Genomic DNA, 20,592 nt, shown 5'->3' with positions numbered 1-20,592 from the left:
GGACCTGTCCAGGTCTTCACAATGTTTTTCCTGCTTTCTTTGACTCAAGAATCACTTTGAACACCATGTAAGATGATTCCTAAAAATCTCTTGCGTGCTCTACACACAAGGAAACTTCTTGGAACTTGTCATCAATAACTGACAAAGCAAACACAGGTTTTTAATAATAAAAATCTTTTTTTCCCACTGGAGAGAAATGGCAAAATCGAGAACCACATAGATACCAGTTGTACTGTTTAATGCACCTCAGAAATGCATTCAAATAACATACCATAGTGGCAGAACAGAAAATCTGAAAAGAGTGGCTAAAAGTGTGACACAAATGACTTTGCACAATGACTTTGCAGTGGTATTTACATGTTAGTTAATCACTACTATTAAGGCAAGTATATTAAAGGAAAAACAACATTTTAGAATTTTTGTAATTTAAAAATCACTGAAATTATTAAGTAATTTGACCACCATATTGCCCATTATGCTGTGCACAGAGAAAGTTGAGATGCCATGTCTAGTATTTTTCTACAGATTTACCAGATCAGAATAATGCCTAGAAATGGACAAGGATATCAACAAAACATACTCAGAATCAACTCCTTAATCTAATTGTTCGTTCAGTTTATGTTACAGGACATTTGCTTCTTGTTATCAAAGCATACCAAAACATGACAAGAATCAGTTGTCTACAACTTTTAGGATATCAAAACATATTGCTGCAAATCTGTTTTCATCTATGACAGCAGCTAAGAAAACCCCAGTACTTCAGACTTGGTTATCTACTATATTGTAAATCAATTTAAAATAGTTGTCTATCTGTCACATTCCTGGCCACCCACAGACAATGCCTACTGTGTCAGATGTTTAAGCAGCCAGGAAGAAAAGCCCCTTAGATAATGAATATTAAGAACAGGAGTTAGATTTTTTTTTCTCATCTATGAGAAATGAACAGAAATACCTCAGAGCATAAAGAAATTAAGAGATATGTTCATACTGCTATAAAGACTTACTGATGAACGTAAAGGAAGAGCTGTCTATACTGCAATAAAAGCCACTTGCTATAACGGCAAGAGAGCGATGAGTTCTTATAGCAATACTTCTTAATAGCAGACTATCCATAAGCTCTAGCCATCGCAAATAAATACTTTATTTCACTTGAACGTGGTGTGTTCTTGATTAAAGCTGAATGTACTGAGACTTACAAACAGTAACACTCATATGCTCAAAAATCCAAGTCCATTTTGCTAGGAACAGCTTTCACACATATCCTCAAAGTTCTAAGCAAATCTGAGTCTAGGAGTGACGTGATTTCTAATGTCTTTGTTTAGCTACCTACGGGTGCATGGGAATGCAGATAACTAGAAGCAAACAGAGTTGGAGAAATGATGTTTTCACATATTTCTGAAAGAAGTTGATATTTAGTCTTACTCTAAGAAAGTTCATCCTGCTGATGGACTAACTCTCTAATACTATAATTATCTTCTGAAAATATGGTCGTTTTTGAAGAACATGCTGAACAGTGAAAAGAATAATATAAGCTGAAGCTTTGAAGTGTGTCAGGATAGAGATCTACAGGTAATGGAGCTCCAGAGAAAGAAAATGAAGTTGTAATATTGCCCAGTAAAATGGTTTTCACTCTTCAGCTGTTGGAAATGTGTTTAGTGTTTGAAGTGTCACCTCAAGATAGGTATGGACTGCAGTAATAAAAGCTGTATGTAAAAAAATATGTGCATTTCCATTCTCAGGTAGACAATTATAGTCAAACCTGGAAGAGGCCTTCCTGGCAACATCACAACAGGAGAAAATGTTTCCACACCATTACAGAACTGTGAACATAATTAACTGAGGATTCCATAGAGAGCATAACCACAGCGTTTAATAAACTAGCATAAGTGAATAGACCATTGTTAAATCAATTAAGAAGTAAATGTACAAGGAAAGACAATAAAGACACTGAAAATGAAAACAATACCCAGAAGTCACATAGAAAATGCTGTATGAAAGTCTGTTAAAATTATTTCCTTTTTTAAATTGTCATTTATTATTCAGTTAAAAGAATCTTATTAAAATTCAGAAAACTGTAATATACTGTCTCCACCAAAAGAATCACAGCCTTCATTAGATACAAAACCTAATGTACACTGGAAAAAAATAATTCAAGTACAGGCAAGAAAATATACCTAATAAAAAGAAAGAAGTTATTTAATGCATGTGCTAACAAATAAACCTCCCTATTCCTTATCCTGTCACTCTTATGATTTGGATAGGAGTTTAATAATGAAAAACCTTTTAGTAAGACTCTGAAGCACGCTATGATTCAGAAATTTAGCCATCTTCAACAGAGATAAAATCCTTACTTGCTTGTGCTTGTTTCTATGCAAAGTCTCTTCTTTGTTAAACATGAAATACTGTAACACAGGAGAATATTTGTCATCTTGAGATTTTAAAAAAATACTTCAGCCTTTCAGTTTGTCTTTTTGCCGAAAAGATGCTATGAAATGCCAACGTGTACCAGCCTTATTTCATATAAAGCAGGTGTTAAGATCCCACTTCTGTAGTTTAGAGCCCTCTGACAGATTGGTGGGAATTGATGTGATGTGACCTCAGATAGTCAATGTGATCTCAATGTGGTGACAGATGTCATACTCTCATGCCACTCTGATATTTCCAGTCGAAGCATGGGTTTCCATTGAAAGCACAGTTCCCCAGTCTCAGCTATGTATCCTCATTACCACACTGTGCCAAAATAGTGCTCCTGGGGGCACATGACTAACCGGATCAAGGGGCTGATCTGTCTTTTCAGGACATCTGTCTATCAAGGAAAACATGCTCATAAATTTTCAGCCAAATTCATACTTTACAAATGCTAACACCGACACAAGGGAGGAATGAAGAACACAGGATCTGTGACAGCCTTAGGCTCAAATGATTTAAAGTAATTGTGATAGCACTGCATCTTTGGTTGCCACTCTGGCTGGATCTCTAGAACTCCCTTCCTCTTGGAAAAGCTCTTCTCCAAGAGTTTTATTTTTTTACAACCTATATGCTCTCAGAGGCTTATAATAGAGGAATTAGAGCTGCCCTCTGGGTACCTCGGAGGCACCTGCTGTCTCTCATTTCTTGGTTTCACTTGAAGACTTTTCCCTGTCTCTTTCGGCCTCCTTGCTAGAAGAAAGATAAAGAGCAGCTTCTCTGTTTCCCCAGCTGCTGCAGTCCTCACAGTCCCAGCTCACTGGCTGCTGACGTGTCTCCGTAGTGACTTTGTATTCGCCAGACCAGCATTACACAGCAAAGCTCACATACTGCAGTTACAGTGCTGCTTCACATTTCCCAAATAGGACACTAAAACACTCACCTCCTTAAACTGGGAAGTTGACAAAGCGCAGGCACCCGTATCTATCAACACATCTGACTTCAGAAATTCCTGAGCGCTCTGGAAGCTGGGAAGGTGAGCCAGGGAATGATTACCATGTGCTTGCCCTATTCATCTATTCTTCCCTGTGCTGCTGGGCTAAATATTTGGCATGCCCTGTTACAGCATTTCTTATGTTCGCAGGTTGTATAGTGACCAATAAAACTCAGGCTAACTCCCGGGAATCCAAAGGAATCATCAACATCAGGACATTACATGAAGCGCCCACAACTCTGATACATCTACAGCTGCCTGCACATTTCACCTGTGGAGTCTAATCCAGACTGCAACACAGATTAAAAACACTGACTAAAGTACAGGACACAGAAGCCATCTTTAAACAAGAGGTAGTTGCCATCTTTTTGTCGTTAAGAGGACAGTGCCGCTCAACCTGTGGACAGAGGTGCCTGTGACAGAAAACTAACAAAAACAAACCTACTTTCAGAGCATGCCTAAATTCACAGTGCAGGACTCTCCTTCAGTGGGAACTTTAAAAGTTTAGGGAAAATTTATCAATGCAAGTTGAAAAGGTGTAAAAGCCTTTGATTGCGTGGAGAGGAAACTCACGGAGAAGCAGGTACGCCCTCTCTGTGCCTGGATCCGTGCCTTGCCAACACAGATGAGCGTCTCAACCGCCGGAACCACGCTGAGAGAAGAAATGTGCACTATTTCTGTTGACGCAGTGCCACCACGTACCAAATAATGCAAAACTAACAGAGAAAGACTGCCTTGTCAGGGGCAAGGGCTTAAGCTGATAGAGCTGTGGGTCTGGGCTCTGCCCTGTGATTTCTGGGCTCTTTCTCAGGTGGCTGTTCAATGCAGAATTCACAGTACACACACCCAGCCCGGTGTCCCACCTTGTGCCTCCTTCCCTGCTTCCCCGGGCGGGAGACCTGCAGGACAGACTAAACTAAACTCACCTCAGTTATTTTTCATGACTCGGATCAACAAGCCACCCTGTGGGGCACCTGTCCCTTTCCGCGGGGGGATGGCGGCAGGCGCAGGCCCTGCCCCGCGGCCGGTCGCGCCACACGCCCTGGGACGGCAGGTGAAGGGGGCGACAGACAGGACGGGGCGGCACCGCGTCCCCGTTTTAAAGCACCCAGAGCAGCCGCCCGGGGCGCCGCAGCGGGGAGCGGGCACAGGGCAGGCGACGCGCCCGGCGGGGCTCTGCTCTAGGGGGCAGCAGCGCGGCGGCCGCTGCCGGGGCCCTGGGGCCGGCCCGGGCCGGCGGGGCCCGGAAGGCGCCGCGCTCCCTCCCGGCTGCTGAGTGGCGGCGGCGCGTCACGTGTGCGCGGCCGGGCCGGGCCGGGCCGGGAGGCGGCAGACGGCACAGCCCGGGGCGCGGCGCGACATGTCCCACCAGACCGGTATCCAAGGTACCCGTGCGGCTCTCCCTCGCCTCCGCGGTGCCCACCTGCCCCTCGTGACAGCCGGGCCCCGCTCCCTCGTCCTGCCCTGCCCGCCGGGCGCAGCGCCTTTCCCCGCGGGTCGGGTCGGGGCGCGGGCAGGCGGCCGTTGGGGCTGTTTAACGGGCCGCTCCGGCGGAATTTGTTCCCGTGCCGGGCCCTTTGTTCGCTGCTGAACGAGCCCGTCCTTTCCGCCGCGGGATGGCGGGGGAGGCCAGCTGAGCGCGGGGGGGAAACTGCTGCGGCCCCGGGCGGCCGCCGGTCGGACCAGAGCGCGTCCCCGGGCAGGCGGAGACTCGCGGGTTTTATCCGCACGGCTCACCGCGCCTATCCGCCTCGGAGCGGCGGGGAGCCCGCCTGAGGAAAGTGTTCACTGCAGAAAGCCCCGAATGGCGAGCAGGGCCCTCTTGGCTCGGGTGACTTCCCTGGGCGCAGGTTGTCCGGCTGCCGCGGGCTGAGCCGTGCGGGGGCAGCCGGGGCCCTGCGGGCTCCCCGGGCAGCTCCCGGCCCGCCCGGCTTTCGGAGAAGCCGTCGCCTGGTCGGGGTGGCCGCAGCGGGTTTGGGAGGGTTGGGCGGCACGGGACAGGCCGAGGGTCGCTGCCGGGCCCGTCGTGGCGGGAGCCCTGAGGAGAACCAGGAGCCCCGGAGTAGGGGAGCCCCTGAAGAACCCGTCACTAGGGGCCACGAAAGAGAAATGTGGGGACACACGCTTTTTTCCCCCATGTTTCCAAGCCTTGGAGGGTGTGAGGCGCAATTAGAACACCGTTTATTGTTTCTCATTGTTACCGGGTTTTCCCGGAATCACAGAATTGCTAAGCAGGGATTACAATGCAGGATTAGGTGGGGTTGGGTTTTACTGTCTCGATTTCTGCAATCTGCTTGTACCATGTACTTTGCCTGCTCTCCCATATTTATTATTGAAGGTGACTTTTGTCCCAGCCATGGCAGCTCTTAACTGCTCTTCCATTCCCTTTTTTGTCCATTGACTGCATTTAGTCTGCACCCGTTCTGTTCTCTTGTCTTTTCCTTCACCTGCATGCCATTCTTTGCTTTTTTTTTTTGCTGCTGCTTGTTCTTTAACGCTTTTCAGGCTGGGAGTGCATCTGGCATAGCTTTTTTTTCCAGGCTGGGGAAAACTGCTATAGTGTTCTTCATTCCCTTGTTCTCTCTCCTGGCAATGCTGGAGGGAGAAGCAGAAGAATATTCTGTTGCTTATGACAAGCAAGAGTGGCTAAGCCTCTTCTGCTGCTCTTCTTCACAGCTTTGAGAATCTTTTATCCTCTGAGGAGAGCTGGAGGGAACTCGGCAGCTTTCCTGCACGGATCCTGCCTTGGCAGGCACTGATCAGGGGTCCTGTTTGAAGGAAAGCATCGACTTCTGCAATTTGGAAGAGGAATAGCACTTGTTGTGCCATTGCTGGCTTTAGCTACAAACAGGCTACTGTCACTCATAAACAATTGCAAGATTTGGCAGCATGGGCTGCTTTTTTTCTGGAAACAGAAATGAAGTCATGGGGACAGTGAAATGTATCAGGCAGTTGCTAAAAGGACTGGACTTTCAAATGGGCCAGTACTGATAAATAGTGTAGGAAGTCATAGAATACATGGAGCTGTGAGAAAATATGCTAAAATATGTTTGAAGTCTTCTAAATAATCTTTAAATAACATTCCTGTAAAAAATTTGTGAAATAACCACAGATTTTGATTCTGTAGGTCTCTGCTATGCAGAAAGTTTAAGTAGAAAATAATAGCACACTGTTGTGAATTTGAAAACCTTTATGAAAAAATAATGCGTAGATCACTTGATAGATGGTTTCTCAAATGTCTTGTCTCAAAATTTTAACTTCAGGAGTTGTCAGAGCTCTGGTATTGGTGCAGGGACTGCTGGATTTTGGTCTTGTTTTGCTGTGTAGGGTTGACATGAGAGAATAAAGAACAAAAAGATAATAGACAAGAAGAGGACAAAGAAAAGCCCTGGGGGACCCTAAAGGTCTATAAAGTGGTGCAGCGTTTGTGTGCTGAGGGGAATGGTGAGGATCGGCTGAGATGATTAGAAAAGCTGGCAGCGAATTACAGTGAGGGTCTGCACTGGTTTGGTGGGAAGATGCTAACCGGGGTGAAGCTTGGGGTTGAACTGGTAATCCAACGCAGTTCAGTTTGTTTAACAACCCCTTCCCCTCCCACACCATTTTGGAATTTCAGAATGGGCCTTGACATCACTTTGTGGGCATAAATTTAAAATGTTTTGAGTATGGACAACAATGTTGCTAGATACCATCTGACCATCTGTTCAGTTGGCCTGAACCTGACTATAAATAATCCTTTTTGTTTCCTGGTTTGATGTTTGTTTTGCTGGTGCTATGCTGTATGCTGTGGGATTACTTAAAGAACCAGCTTGCAATACATGTTCTCCAATAAATGGTGTACAACCTCCTGTCTATGGTATAATTAAACTGATTTCCACTCAGATGATTTAGCAGAGCACTTGAGGTAAGAGTGATCTTCACGTGGCTCAAGCACAGTGCTTCAGTATGCTTAGGGAAGTGAGTCTATCATGTTTGTGGTATAGTGTCAATGTGGATTACAGACATTTAAAAATATTTTTAGGTACTTCTTTCTAAATTCATTATAAAGCTATCCTGTTGTGATAGGTTGGGGTTTGAACAATGTCATCAAGATACATACAAGGAGACAAGGTGGTATGAAATATGAGCAACAGTTTGCAGCCTTCGCTGGTATTCTTCAGAGAGGTACCCTCAGGAAAGACCGGCATGTTTGCCAGACAAGCTCTAACATTTTCCTGGCAGGCGTAAAGTTTCTGTCTGAAAGTTTGTACTAAGCCTGCAGACTTCATGAAGCTATTGTAATTTGAGATGCGTCATATTTTTATTATGTTGGCTGTGTTAACTCCGAAACCTGAGAGTGATGATGTGATGTTACCTTTAATTTTTGACAATGTTGAAAATCATACGGTACAATAGAAAGCAGGGCTGTTTTGTAGTGTTGCCTGTCATCTTTTTGTGGCATGCCAGTGCCTGGAACAATATGCAGTGTAGAGGGAATATCACTCCCGTGTTCCTTTTTCAGTCCAACTTTGTTGTGAAGGGCCAACTGTATGCTTCTCCAGTGTTGTTCTTACCTTTGTTAATATTCTTTGTCCTGGGGAAGTGAAATGTGTTAATTTGGTTTTCATTAAATATGTTAATTTTATTTTCTCATCTTCAGCTAGTGGAAGTGTTAAAGACACCTTCGTTGGAGCCAGAAATGGACAATACAGGCTTTTAAAAATAGTCATTGACAATGGTTAGTCAAATTTATTCTTTTTCTCTGATTCTTTTTGATATTTTCCTAATTGTTTTAGTGACCTACATATACAATTGTTTGAAAAACAAACTTCTGCAAAACTTAATGTTACTAACATTTTCTGTTTACAAAAGGTAAAATTTAAGTTTTGGTGATGCTAAGCTTTTCAGCATGATGCTACTGTGTTTTTGCGTTTGAATTTTTCTTCCAAATGGCAGTTTGTATTTTACCAAGAACTGCTCTGTATTTCATATGGGTAATATAAATAGGCTTACTTTTGTCTTCTTACTAAAGAAAGAGTAGAGGAAAAAAAAAATTCACAGCAGTGTAGTGTTTTGGCACTTTGGTCACTTCCATTAGACAGAGATATTCTTACACAGCATCTAGTCAGTATAGATGAAGTATAAATGTTATCTGCCTTTTATACTGGGATCACCTGCATGTAGAAGGTCCCATTAAAGCAGATGTTTAAGTAGTAATCTGGCTAGCTACATAGAAAATAGCTTAAAAAATCTGTGACTTTGTAGAAGTTTTCAAAGCTAGAGCTGTTCCTTAAATCTCACGTATTACATAAATATAAAATTACACAGTCCTTGCAGAACTTGAGTTTGATCTTTTAACTTCTTGGCAAGTGATCAAGGCTGCAAACATTGCAAGATAGAATGCATAATTAATTTTATTTTTAATAGCAATGCCAGTTGACTGTACAAGACACTTCATGGTTTAGTCCATCTTTTAAAATACATCAAATGTCAACCTAGGGTTTTGTGTTTTTTCTGGAGTTCATTCATTTATAGTACACTGAAAGACCTATTAGCTGGAGAAAGGTACATGTGTGTACATGTACATACACATACATACTTTTATTGTTAGGTAAATAACCTACTGTTACCTTCTTTGGTTTTGCTTGTCTTAAGAAGTCATCTGACATTTTAATACTGCTTTCCTTAAGGAAGTAGCAATAGTAATATTGTAAGCAGGTCACTGTGGTGAGGTCTCCGTAGCACAAGGTAGCAAATGCTGGCATACCATTGATTTTGTTTGTGTTTGGTTGTTTGTTTTGTTGGGGTTTTGGTTGTTTTTTGTTTTCCCAAGGCAGTGTAAAACAATATGCTTTTGTTCATATGCTACTTTTTAATATGAAATGACCCGAGAAATAGGATAGAAATGGAAGACATTCCCTACTTTTTTTCCTGTTTGTGTATGTGTTTGTATGTTTATATATATATATATGTGTGTGTGTGTGTGTATACACACACACTTTAGCTCTGTGTAGAAGCAGAATCCAGTCTTTGGTACTATTGTCCACAGTTCAAAAAGAAACCTTTAAAACTCCCAGAATACTGGAAGAGGGACAGTTGCCTCATCTGTCTGCAGGAGCCTTCAACAACTGCTCCTAGTCAACAGATAATAGTCAAAATTGGGTTCTGGTAATCTGAGTTAATAAGAGGTTTGCTGCTGGGCAACAGAGTTCCTCCAATTGTATTTTCCTGTCTTAAATCCAAGTGAGTATAAAGCCACCTAGAGTTCAGAACTGGCAAGTACATTCTGAATACTCTGGTCTAGTTGTACAACTTCAGCTACTTTGCATCTAATCATAGAAGGGGCAAACACCCTCTCCATGAGCTGTTCATGTTCTGTGACTTACTGTGGTAGAGCGCCCAGCTCTGAAAGTCTTGCTGCAAAGGCATTTGTATACTGTTGTACTTTTGTCTGAAGTTTTAGAAGTTAGGTCCTAGATTCTCAAAAGATACTTTGTATACTGGCTACTGACATGGTATTCAGACTGTTGTAGGATCCCGTTTAAACAAGGTATTTCTGTTTTGATTGCAGCGCCTAGTATTTATTGAGAAGCTGACAAATGTTTTGAAAGACACTATACTAATATTTTCCTTTGGAAGCTGCCATGTTATTTATAAATAATAAGAGAAAAATCTTGTTGCTATAGCAGTTCACATCTGAAGTATTCTGTGCAGATTTAAGCCAATTATACATAATAAACAACTTCAGTCATTTAAAGAGACCATAGATATGAAGCTGTATTAGAAAGAGGTTTATCTACTTACATAATCAAGTTAAAGTGATTAGTGCAAGCATATTCATTCCAAACTCTTTTCACTGTATGACTGAGTTATTGACTCCTTACAGTGAGTACAAACACTAATATGTTATAGCAAGAGCATCGATAATTCTGAAATTTAAAAGTGTACTCTCATCTCGTTTCTACTGAAGTGTTCCCATTTAAAAATAAATTAACTGGCAGAAGACAGTTTTTATTTCCCTTCTCTCTACGTTATGCTAAAAATACAAACATCAGTCTTATTCCTTCAGATCAAAGAGCTTGATGACAACGAGCACAGTACTGTTCAACTATTTGTATCTGGGTTAAAGTAAGTTAGGGTTTGAACATAAACAGCTTTCGTAGGAATTCACCCACTTTAACACTGGCTGTTCTTGACTTTGATTCTTCTGGACATAATAATGAAAGATGAAGTGTCTGATTAACTGTTTATCATAATGGTTAATTTTGAAAAACGTTATTAACTGTATTGTTGCTAACCTGTAGCTTTGGTTATTGCTTATAGAGCAGCTTGTTGTGGGATCCTCTAGGCGGCCAGTTGGATCATGGGAAAAAGATTATGATTCCTTCGTCCTTCCCCTGCTTGAAGACAAACAGCCATGTTATATATTATACAGATTAGATTCTCAGAATGCTCAAGGATATGAATGGATCTTCATTGCATGGTCACCTGATCACTCTCCTGTAAGTAAAAGTCAACAGAGACTTCATGTTGTTAATGATTTTTCAATAGTACCATTTGATCTGAATCCTAGATGTGAAGGAAAAGGATTTGAGGAATGAAGCATTCCCCAGCCTTCCCCTCACTTTACCCCACAAAAAATGGAAAAACATCTTTCTTGAAGCTGGTTGAGGACCCATGTCACTGGGTCTAGGTGGAGTGCAGCTGATCCAATTTATTTCTAGCCTGACTAGAGGAGACAAGACAATGGTTTTGCCCTGTTTGTTTGTCTGTCTTTCTGTCAGTGTTTCATGAAAATCCATGGAAGGATATAGGACAGAAATCTCTATGGGTGTTATCATGGAGAGAAGGATTATAGTGTGAGCTCAAGCTGTTTATTGTGTTTGGGGCTGGCTGCCCAGCTGGCACTCATGGATCTGTGACCTGCCACAGAATATACTGTTAGTTGGTAGTTAGAGAACATGGAAGGGAACTGCGTTTAGAGGTGAGGGTTTCTAAGAGAAACTAGCATACTCTGCACAGGTTCTGGAAATGTGAGAATAAGGGAAGACAGAAAGAAAAGCTATTTCAATAGTCCTACTACCTTCATTAGCAGTTAGGAAACAACAGGACACCAAGAGTTGCAGTGCATGGAAGAAATTATGTGGAAAAGGTGAGATATTATTTTGAGGATGACATGACAGTGAATTAAAGTGGGAAAATGAGACTGTCAATAGAGGAATAAGTAACTGTGTTCGGCACAAGTTGATAGGGAGCAAACATCATTAGATCTTTTACCCCCAGAATATTTAATTTTTTCCACTCTGTAGTTGGAAGAAAAAAATAAACCTGTGAGTCACTATCAAATAAAAAATACTAATGAGTTATTTGCAGTCTGCTTTTTCTCTATATATTGTATACAGTAGTACACAGACCAGTGACAAAAGATCTAAACAATTGTGTTTTTTCTGACCTAAAATTAGTAAAGATTATGTTGACTTCCCCCCTCCCCCCATTTGAAAAAAATCCCTTATACTCTTACTAAGGCTGTGATTTAGTTTTGGAATTACTTTGATAATACTGCATAGTATCATGCCCTTGAGAATTTCATAGCGTGTGTTAGTATTGTGATCCAGAGCTCATTCTGTGGAGTTGATTAAGAATTACAACTTCATAATGCAGTTTCAACACTTAAAATATTTGTTCAAGAGAGATGTTTGTTAAGGGACTTGGTACACTAACATGCTAGATTCTGTTTACACCAAAGAAAAAAAAAGAAGGAATCCAAACTGAAACAACACTTTTATTATATGATAGGTTCGTCAAAAAATGTTGTATGCAGCAACACGAGCAACACTTAAGAAAGAATTTGGAGGTGGTCATATTAAAGATGAAGTATTTGGAACGGTACAGGTATGTTTTTCTTTTTAAGTCAGGACACTGACTGTAAATACTGAGTATAGTAGCTTATGTCACTGGTGTGAATTTCTGGTGTTTCTGCTCTTTTTCCATTAAGGAAAAAAGTTAAAAGCTATGTATATTATTCCAATTTTAAAATGTAATTGCTCTTATTTTAAGAAGCAACTAAGTATATTTAACAACTTCAGACTAAGAAGTCCTTGCTTCAAATGGTTATGAAGACTAAATAGGAATAATAGGAGCATCTCTTTATCTCACTGCATGCATGTGAATCCTCTGAAAGCTGTAACACTGCAATTTTCAGGCCAATTGTATACAGAAGCCATTTTGGATGTATGGTGCTGAATCAGAAGTGGGCTAGAGCAGTGATTTTAAGCCATTAACATCCAGAAACAAATGTTTTTATCTTAAACTAAGGATATTAAGCTGTCAGTTCCTTAAAATGTAACTCAAGTCTATGGCTGCCATTGTAACTTATGGAAACAGAATTTTAGTAGCTACTGATTTGTTCAATGAAAATACTAATAGTTGACTGTTCACTTATGGTGAGATAACTGGAAGGTGCATGTATGAAATCTAACAAGTTTCTAAGGGACATTGAAAAGCCTTCAAGTGCCGTGTATGTAAGGAAACACGAGGCTATTGAATTACCTTGGTTTCTTTTGGAAATAAGTCTTACATGGTTGTGATGTCTGCCTGACAAACAGTCTTGACTTTTTAATCCATTGCTAGTTTTAAAGAAATACAAATTAGACTTCTCAAACATACAGAATTCCTATAGCTTTCATGAAAATTGATGATTACTTAGAGATCAAAATTATCATTCCCCTTTTCCTCCTTTAGCAAAGACAGAGTGCAGCAGTTATCTTCTGTTTGGCCTGTTAATTAGTTCATTGTATGCACAAATCTGAACCAAAGCACCGTCTCTATTGACACAGGGAGCTGGTGCTGAAGGAAGGGAAGGAGTTGGAGATTTGGGGAAGAATTGAGGATTTTGTAGTGGGGAAAAAGCTGTGGAGGAAACATGGACATAGAAAACTACCAATAAGCTTCCAGTCTGAGCATGCAAATTTTGTAAGAAAATAGATTTTTTTTTTTTTTAATTATTTATTAGAGTCGTGACAACTCTGTGAGGTTTTGCCCAAGAAGGCTGGACAATTTCATGCACACAGTCTTCATTAATGCTAATTTTTGAATTAGCAAGGTAATTGGGGACTGATTGTGGAGATGCTGTCCATGGTACAATTGGGCAAAAGAGCAGCCCAGTGGGCCCTGCTGGACAGGAAGATGAGCTGAATTTGCAAATGCACCTACACTTGTAATCCATTCAAATGAAATTACAGTAACTGTGTGGGAGGGAAGTGGTTGTTTTATTCTGCATAGAACATCTTTGAAGAAAACTTCTATTATCAATAAATGATCAAGATTGATATTGTGTTTTCAGGATGATGTTTCACTGAATGGATATAAAAAATATTTGATATCACAGTCTTCCCCTGCACCTCTGACTGCAGCAGAAGAGGAACTTCGGCAAATTAAGATTAATGAGGTACTTACAATGTCTTCAAGCATGGAAACTGGGTGCGGACTTCCAAACATATTGTAGGGAAAAAGTCTTTCTAGGGTAAAAAAGGGCAAAACAGAAAACGGAAAGTTTGAGAAAGTTTGAGTGGATGAGAATATAAATTTCGCAATGAGTTGAGACTACAGGATGATGATGACGGCTGGAGTCGAAGTGGCATGATCTTGCTGAATTTGCAAGGCCTCATGCCTGAGTCAGGGGCCTCACAATTGCTGAGTTTAGTTGTTGGAACTGTGGCCCATAACATGCTTTTAATATCACTGGATATGCTTTGTTGTGAAGGGTGACTGAGCACTGGCACAGATTGCCCAGAGGGGTTGTGGAGTCTCCATCTTGGAGATACTCAAAAGCTGTCTGGACAAAGACCTGAGCAACCTGCTCTAGGTGGCCCTGATGCAGTAGGGTGGTTGGACAAGGTGACCTTCAGAGGTCCCTTCCAACCTCAACCATTCTGTGATTGCCCACGTACATTTTCCATGGTGGCAGAAATTGTAGAGAAAACACAAAGTAGCAACTGTTGCTGTGAATGATTGCCGGGAGTATTTCAGCAGCCTTATTCCTAGAGGAAATGTATGTAGGTTCCAGCACCAGTGCACTTGGCTTTAACACTGAGAGGAAGTGAGTAGAATTCCAATAAAAATAAAATAGAAATCCAAAACAAATAGCTAGTGCTTTTAAGAGACTGATTTGCTTTTGCTACAAATGCTTTATAGAAAAACCTCTAACAAATGCTTTTAACCAAGTAATTTGATGATCGCCAACTAGCTAGTGACTGAAAAGTTTCAGAGGATTCTTTTTGCATGTTTTTTTTTCTTCACTTGATCACTGTTTGTGTTCAGACATGCATTAAAATAGGTCGTGCTCATCTCATTAGTTCTTTAGGCTTGTATTTTACAGCCGTGGTTCATGTGCTTGAAATATGGTTTGTTTCTGCAGCTGCGTACCAGCAAACCATGGTGTTTTATTTACCACTTAGCAGCCATCACATCTTACGGTGTGAATTTAAATATTTTAAAGTGACTTAGGTGTTTTTATTTTGCTTTAATAGTTTGAAATATGTTGCAGTATGGACAGGTAGATTTTATTCATTTTCTTAAATCTGGAATTATACTGGTTTATTCTCTTTCCCTTGCCTGTCCCCATACTTCACAGCTTGCTTTTATGTTTGGGTTTTTTCTACTTGTATTTTAATATGGCTTATATAGTATGGTATTTTATTATGGTTTATTATTTTTGTGATGCCTATTTTATGTTTATTCATCAGGCTTTTATGCAGATATATTTTGCAAATATTTATTTATATAAACTTCTTCATAAGTTTATCAGACTTTATACAAAAATAAGCTCTTCCACCTGCTTTCTTCTCTTCTTTCCTTGTTGCTGACAATCTGTTCCTTAAAATGTGGAGTATAATCTGGTGTTTCCCCAAGTATCTTTGTTTTTTATTTTTTTATCAGTTTGATTCATATTTCATTTTTAATTAAAGCTGAACATCTTCCAGTTGATAGACCCAAGACTCACACTTTCCATTTTGTACACTTTTCTGGCTTTTGCTGCTTCATCACAAGTGTTAAATGTATTTGTGAAATTATAAAAAGAAGTTAATACATTCAAAAGCTAATACTTAAATGATAAGTTCAGACTTGGGAAGACTGGAGGCCATAGCTCATTCTGAGAGAAACTGCATGAATGTTAAGATAAACATAAATTCTCAAAAAAAAGGCTTTAAAATAACTGTTCTTTTCTCTCAAATAATTTGTGACTAACATAACTGGATGGTGAACAGTTGTCTAGGTTGCAGTTACCCTCGATTTTTTTTTTTTTTTTTTTTTTTTTTTTTTACTTCATGTTAGACCTTCTGGAAGTCAAAAATTAAGATTTAGTTTGCTTGCTTGCTTGCTTTCTGTTATAGGCTTTTGGGAGGAGGGTGTTGAAGCAGAAGAGAGGGAAGTTGCTTTGTTTTTCCTTCAAGAAGATCAGTTTGTCTCATAGATATAATTTCTCTCTTCCTCTAAAAATTTCAACTCCCTAGAAATGACATTTGTATGTTTTGATCTAAATTTTTTCAAGATACAACGAAGTTTATAAGCAATATTGTCAGTTCAAAAATATAATGCAACATATGAAAATCAAGCTCTTTCCTCCTGGCTTACCCTATCTTTATACCAGAATTTAACCTAGAGCTTCTGCACCGACCCTTGAGCCCGTTTTCCCTGTGATGTTTCTGGTGGCTCCGCAAAGTTAGCGGTTTCAGAGATCTGACACTGTTTTCAGGTCAGCAAGCAAACATGACCTGTAAATTGAAAAATGAAGATCTGTTTTATGTGGGGATGATGGTTTAGGGTAGTTTATTTTCAGAATAGCTACTGCTACCTGACCGTACTCATATGCAACTCATTGTCAGTTATTGTATGAAACCAAACAAATGCTTACAGAGGTTTCTGTTTACATCTCAATTAACTTGTGTTCCAGGTACAAACGGATGTCGGTATAGATACCAAGCATCAAACACTGCAAGGAGTAGCATTCCCTATTGCTAAAGAAGCTATTCAAGCTTTGGAGAAATTGAAAAATAAGAAACTCAATTATGTACAACTGGCAAGTATAAAATACTTTATTCTTTTAATAGTAAGTATAAAATAGATTGCCTGTACATTAAACAATGTGCACTGGTGATGTACACTGATAAATTACCATTCCGTATTAGATCAATTGATTTTTTTTTTTTTTTTTTTTTTTTTTTTTTTTTAGTGTCCTGTTTAGTTCTCTGGTTTGCTTTCTGTATATTTACTATATTCAGGTTTGCTTTGTTAACAGCAAATTGATATGAAAAATGAAACTATTATTTTGGCCAACACGCTTCATACTGAACTGAAGGACTTGCCAAAAAGAATTCCAAAGGATGCTGCGCGTTACCACTTTTTCCTGTATAAGCATACCCATGAAGGAGACTATTTGGAATCCATAGGTATGAGAAAGTTTCCCAATATGAAATTTCATTGGCTTGTTTTACATACTTTGGTAATTTTGAGGCAGAGAGAAAGATGTGTCATAAAAGTAATCTGTCTGTCAGCATGATCATAAATTTCAGAGTCATTTGGTTGCGAAACTGACTTCTGAAGAGTCCTTATGTTTAGAAAGCAGTGAGCTATCCCTTTTGATTATGAACACTCATAAATCAGTTGTCATGTGAAAACAAAGATACTGGCCATTCTCTCATCCCCAATTTGAAATGAAACGCTGAAGCAAAAAAGGTCCAGAATGATGTTACATTTTTCCATTTCAGATTGCATAGTTGATTTGCAATGCCTCTCTGCTGTACGTGATTTTGTGATAAGGGTTTTGATGGAGTGGAGTTACGGTCTAATTTTTTTTTTTTCCCCTCCCTCCCACAGTTTTCATCTACTCTATGCCAGGGTATACCTGTAGTATACGAGAACGAATGCTCTACTCTAGTTGCAAAAGTCCACTGCTAGAAATTGTAGAAACACAGTTGTGGATGCAGATAATCAGGAAGGTAAGTATGCTGGGTATACTGGTATTTTCTCCATCCCTCTGTTCCCTCCTTAATATCTAACTATAACTGTCTCTGCCACCACCTTCTCTAAACAATGAGAAGTGTTGTGTAACTATTAAAGTTTAAAGTTTGTCCTGAACAAGAAATGCTTGCTGATAAAGCTCCAGAGATAAGTTATGGAAGCTTTTATCTGGTTCTTAATTTCTGCACTTTCATAGCTTTAACATTTGTACATCAAGGGAGTGTTTGAGAGTAGTGCTTTGAAGGACTATTTAGTACTAACATGATTTCTTACTTAAAGGCCTGTCATATTTTGGACCACAACACATCGCTATTGTTGAATATTAAATTCCTTTAAAGCCAAGGTTATTTAAGGATTTTAAAAATAATTTCAAGCCACAGTTCTGGAACTCAGAACTGCTATCTTAGGAGTCCTTGATGGGGCAAACAAAGATTTGCAAGCAAGCTGATTTTTTTTTTTTTTCTTACATTGTATAGATTTTGCTACTATGCAATAAGTTGCTTCTCACCTCCAGAGCAGAGACTATAGGAATGGTCCATTTATAGACTATGTGACATATGGTTATGAAAAACTTTCAGGCTTGGTTTCTGGGGGGATTATGTCTGCCTAAAAATTAGCAGAGTTAATAGTAAATCTTTTCACTGAAGTTACATGAATTAAGTAGATTATTACTACGTGGTTTTTATATGTAATTATTTCTCAGAAATTTCCTTTCTATGACAAAATAAATACACCGTGTGACTCCTGAAATTCCCGTAGACATATTTCTGAAGCAGGAACTTCTAACAGCAATATCATGGCTGGCAGGTCTGTCAAGTGCTATGGTTGGCGGGCCATGGAGCGCTGAATGCTCAGCAGAGCAGGGCCAAAGCATTTCTCTGAATTCTAAATTCCTGGAATTGAAAACAGTGGAGTTTTGCTTGAGAACAGTATTTTCTTTCCATTCAGGTTTATATGCTTAAATTGTAAAAACCAAAACAACCCCCCCTTTTGTTCGTTAAACAACTTATAGCTTTTCCCTGGCTTGAATACTTGCTGAGGTGCAGCAGCCAGCTAATCGTATCAGCTGTTTGTACTCCTCCCGTTCCATCTCAGGAGATGACAGTATGCATGCACATTGCTTTAAAGCACATTTTAGTGAAACAAAAATAACATTCTTAAAATATGGAGTTGGGACGGTGAAAAGTTTTTTTGATTTTAGAGGGCAGAATGAAGAAAGGAAATGTAGTTCTGAAAAATCTGCGTGCTGCTTTTTTTATTAAGGAAGTTACTTTACAGTTGAGTAACTAACCACTTGTTTTCACATAGAATGTTTACTCCTGGTTAGTATTAACATGTACAATGTGCTAAAGCTTGGGACACAGGAAGTTTCTTGGCATATGTACTGTGTATCTGTGCTTATATTTCAGGAAAAATAATTAAGTCAAATCATACTTAATACTGGTAAGAGTATAGCAGATTCTTGGAAAAACTACCCAAGATTGCTCAGGGCAGAGGCACAAGTTGGAGAACATCTCCATGCTAGATTCTGAACATTATGGCACATATGGTTTTAATATATTATTTAGAGCTTCAGCAAAATTTCAAAATGTTTTTTAATGTTACCTTTAGATGAATATGATGAATGTTGGATTTTTTTTTCCCAGATTGAAATAGATAATGGTGATGAGTTAACCGCTGACTTTCTTTATGAGGAGGTTCATCCGAAACAACATGCTCACAAACAAAGTTTTGCTAAACCAAAAGGTCCTGCGGGGAAGAGGGGAATACGAAGACTGATTAGAGGTCCAGCAGAGACTGAAACACCTAGTGATTAGAAACTGTTGTTTGCATTTAAGTATTACATTAAGAAATGAAATTCTGGCTTTTGGCAATGAACCGAAATCATTCCATTCATAGATGTTAGGGGAAAAAAAAGGCTCTTTTTACTCTTCTCTCTTCTGACCTCAACACTTTTTATATTGTTACATGATTATATTTGTTGACCATGTTTTATGACATGTGGAAGAGCTAATCATTTTAAAGCTAGAAAACTAATCTAGTAGCCGTTTATTTTCAATTAGAATCCGTTATTTAATATCTGTACATTTGATCATAAACTTTGCAGACGTAAGACTATTAAGACCATGTATTCTGCGGTTACGTTGCAGCTGAATGCCTAGATAACAAACCTGTCTTTTTATGAGTAACCTATTGAAATCCATAAGACTTTCCATGTGAGAAGAGCTGAAGGGCTATATAGAATTGTCCCAGATAAATATTTTTCCTTGTAGCTCTTATGGACAATAGTACAATAGGTGGTTTTCTTCTGGTTTTGACATGATGCATTGTTGGGTTTTGTTGTTGTTTTGTTTGGGTTTGTTTGGGGGTTTTTTTGTAAGAGAAAATACAAACTAAAATCTGGTATCAAGCATTTAATGTAAGTGTTCAGGAATAGTTGGATATTCTCCCACACAAAAGCATGGTCACTTCAAATTTATAACTAATTTCTTGGAATTGTCTTTAAAAGAAATCTGACATAAAACCACTACAGCTTTTCCAGACTTGTATACCACTTGTAAACCTTACATATTAAGTACTGAATGGCCAAGTAAAAGGTAATTAAAAGTGCATGAGTTAGTATACTCAGTAGATTATGGAGCTGCTTTCAAAGCAATATGCTTAAGGTTTCTAATAAATAATTGATTATCTGTGCACTTGGATCTAAAACTCTGTAAGTCCAGGAAAAATTGAATCAGACTTACTTCATAATGGCAAGTTATTTTTGAGACCCTAGTGTGTTTGCAGTGTCAACTGCAATTTTAACTTTCAAGGTGTTCTGAAAATGACTTTTCCTAAATGTTTGAACTTGAATAGTAACTTAAATCTGTAACAAAATCCAAGTAGGTCTTGAATAACTGCTGACAGCATCTGGTTAGGATTTTGTCCTTTTTTGTTGATGTTTTTTTTTTTCTCCTCCAAAACACTAAAATCAGCCAGAAAAGTCTAAACTTGATTGGACTATGAGTAATGTGTTTTAATAGGAAGAGGAAAAATAGATTATTTTGATAGGTAGATTAAAGAAGGATTAGATGTGGAAATCAAGTATTGGATGACCTTAAATATTTAAAATTGTGTAATGAGGCAAATACTAGTGGATAGATTATATTCCCCAGTGGGGACTTACTTTTTAGTGTTTTGTATGTGAGCTTTGT

The 20,592-nt window shown here is 39.3% G+C and overlaps 2 protein-coding genes across 3 annotated transcripts in view; one reads left to right on the top strand and one right to left on the bottom strand.

The window, feature by feature from the left end:
• The window catches only part of TMEM117 (transmembrane protein 117), a 226,276-nt gene extending 221,838 nt beyond the window's left edge, over positions 1 to 4,438 (bottom strand). Inside the window, exon 1 of the mRNA XM_065646940.1 lies at positions 4,327 to 4,438. The gene's annotated coding sequence lies outside the window, so the exon portion shown is untranslated. The remainder of the gene's footprint in view (positions 1 to 4,326) is intronic.
• A 195-nt stretch (positions 4,439 to 4,633) lies between these two features.
• TWF1 (twinfilin actin binding protein 1) lies at positions 4,634 to 20,592 on the top strand. 2 transcript variants are annotated; one of them, XM_065637967.1, is made up of 9 exons: positions 4,634 to 4,785; positions 8,040 to 8,117; positions 10,703 to 10,881; positions 12,176 to 12,271; positions 13,722 to 13,826; positions 16,332 to 16,457; positions 16,677 to 16,827; positions 17,255 to 17,376; positions 19,045 to 20,592. In XM_065637967.1, the coding sequence occupies exons 1-9, from the start codon at positions 4,761 to 4,763 to the stop codon at positions 19,213 to 19,215; spliced, it is 1,053 nt and encodes a 350-aa protein (XP_065494039.1). In that variant the 5' UTR covers positions 4,634 to 4,760; the 3' UTR covers positions 19,216 to 20,592. The 2 variants fall into 2 exon arrangements, with proteins under 2 accessions (XP_065494039.1, XP_065494049.1); XM_065637977.1 differs by lacking the exon at positions 13,722 to 13,826.

Source organism: Caloenas nicobarica, chromosome 1, assembly GCF_036013445.1.
Source record: "Caloenas nicobarica isolate bCalNic1 chromosome 1, bCalNic1.hap1, whole genome shotgun sequence".
In the NCBI taxonomy this organism is placed as follows: domain Eukaryota; kingdom Metazoa; phylum Chordata; class Aves; order Columbiformes; family Columbidae; genus Caloenas; species Caloenas nicobarica.
This window is presented reverse-complemented; position numbering and strand designations above follow the sequence as displayed.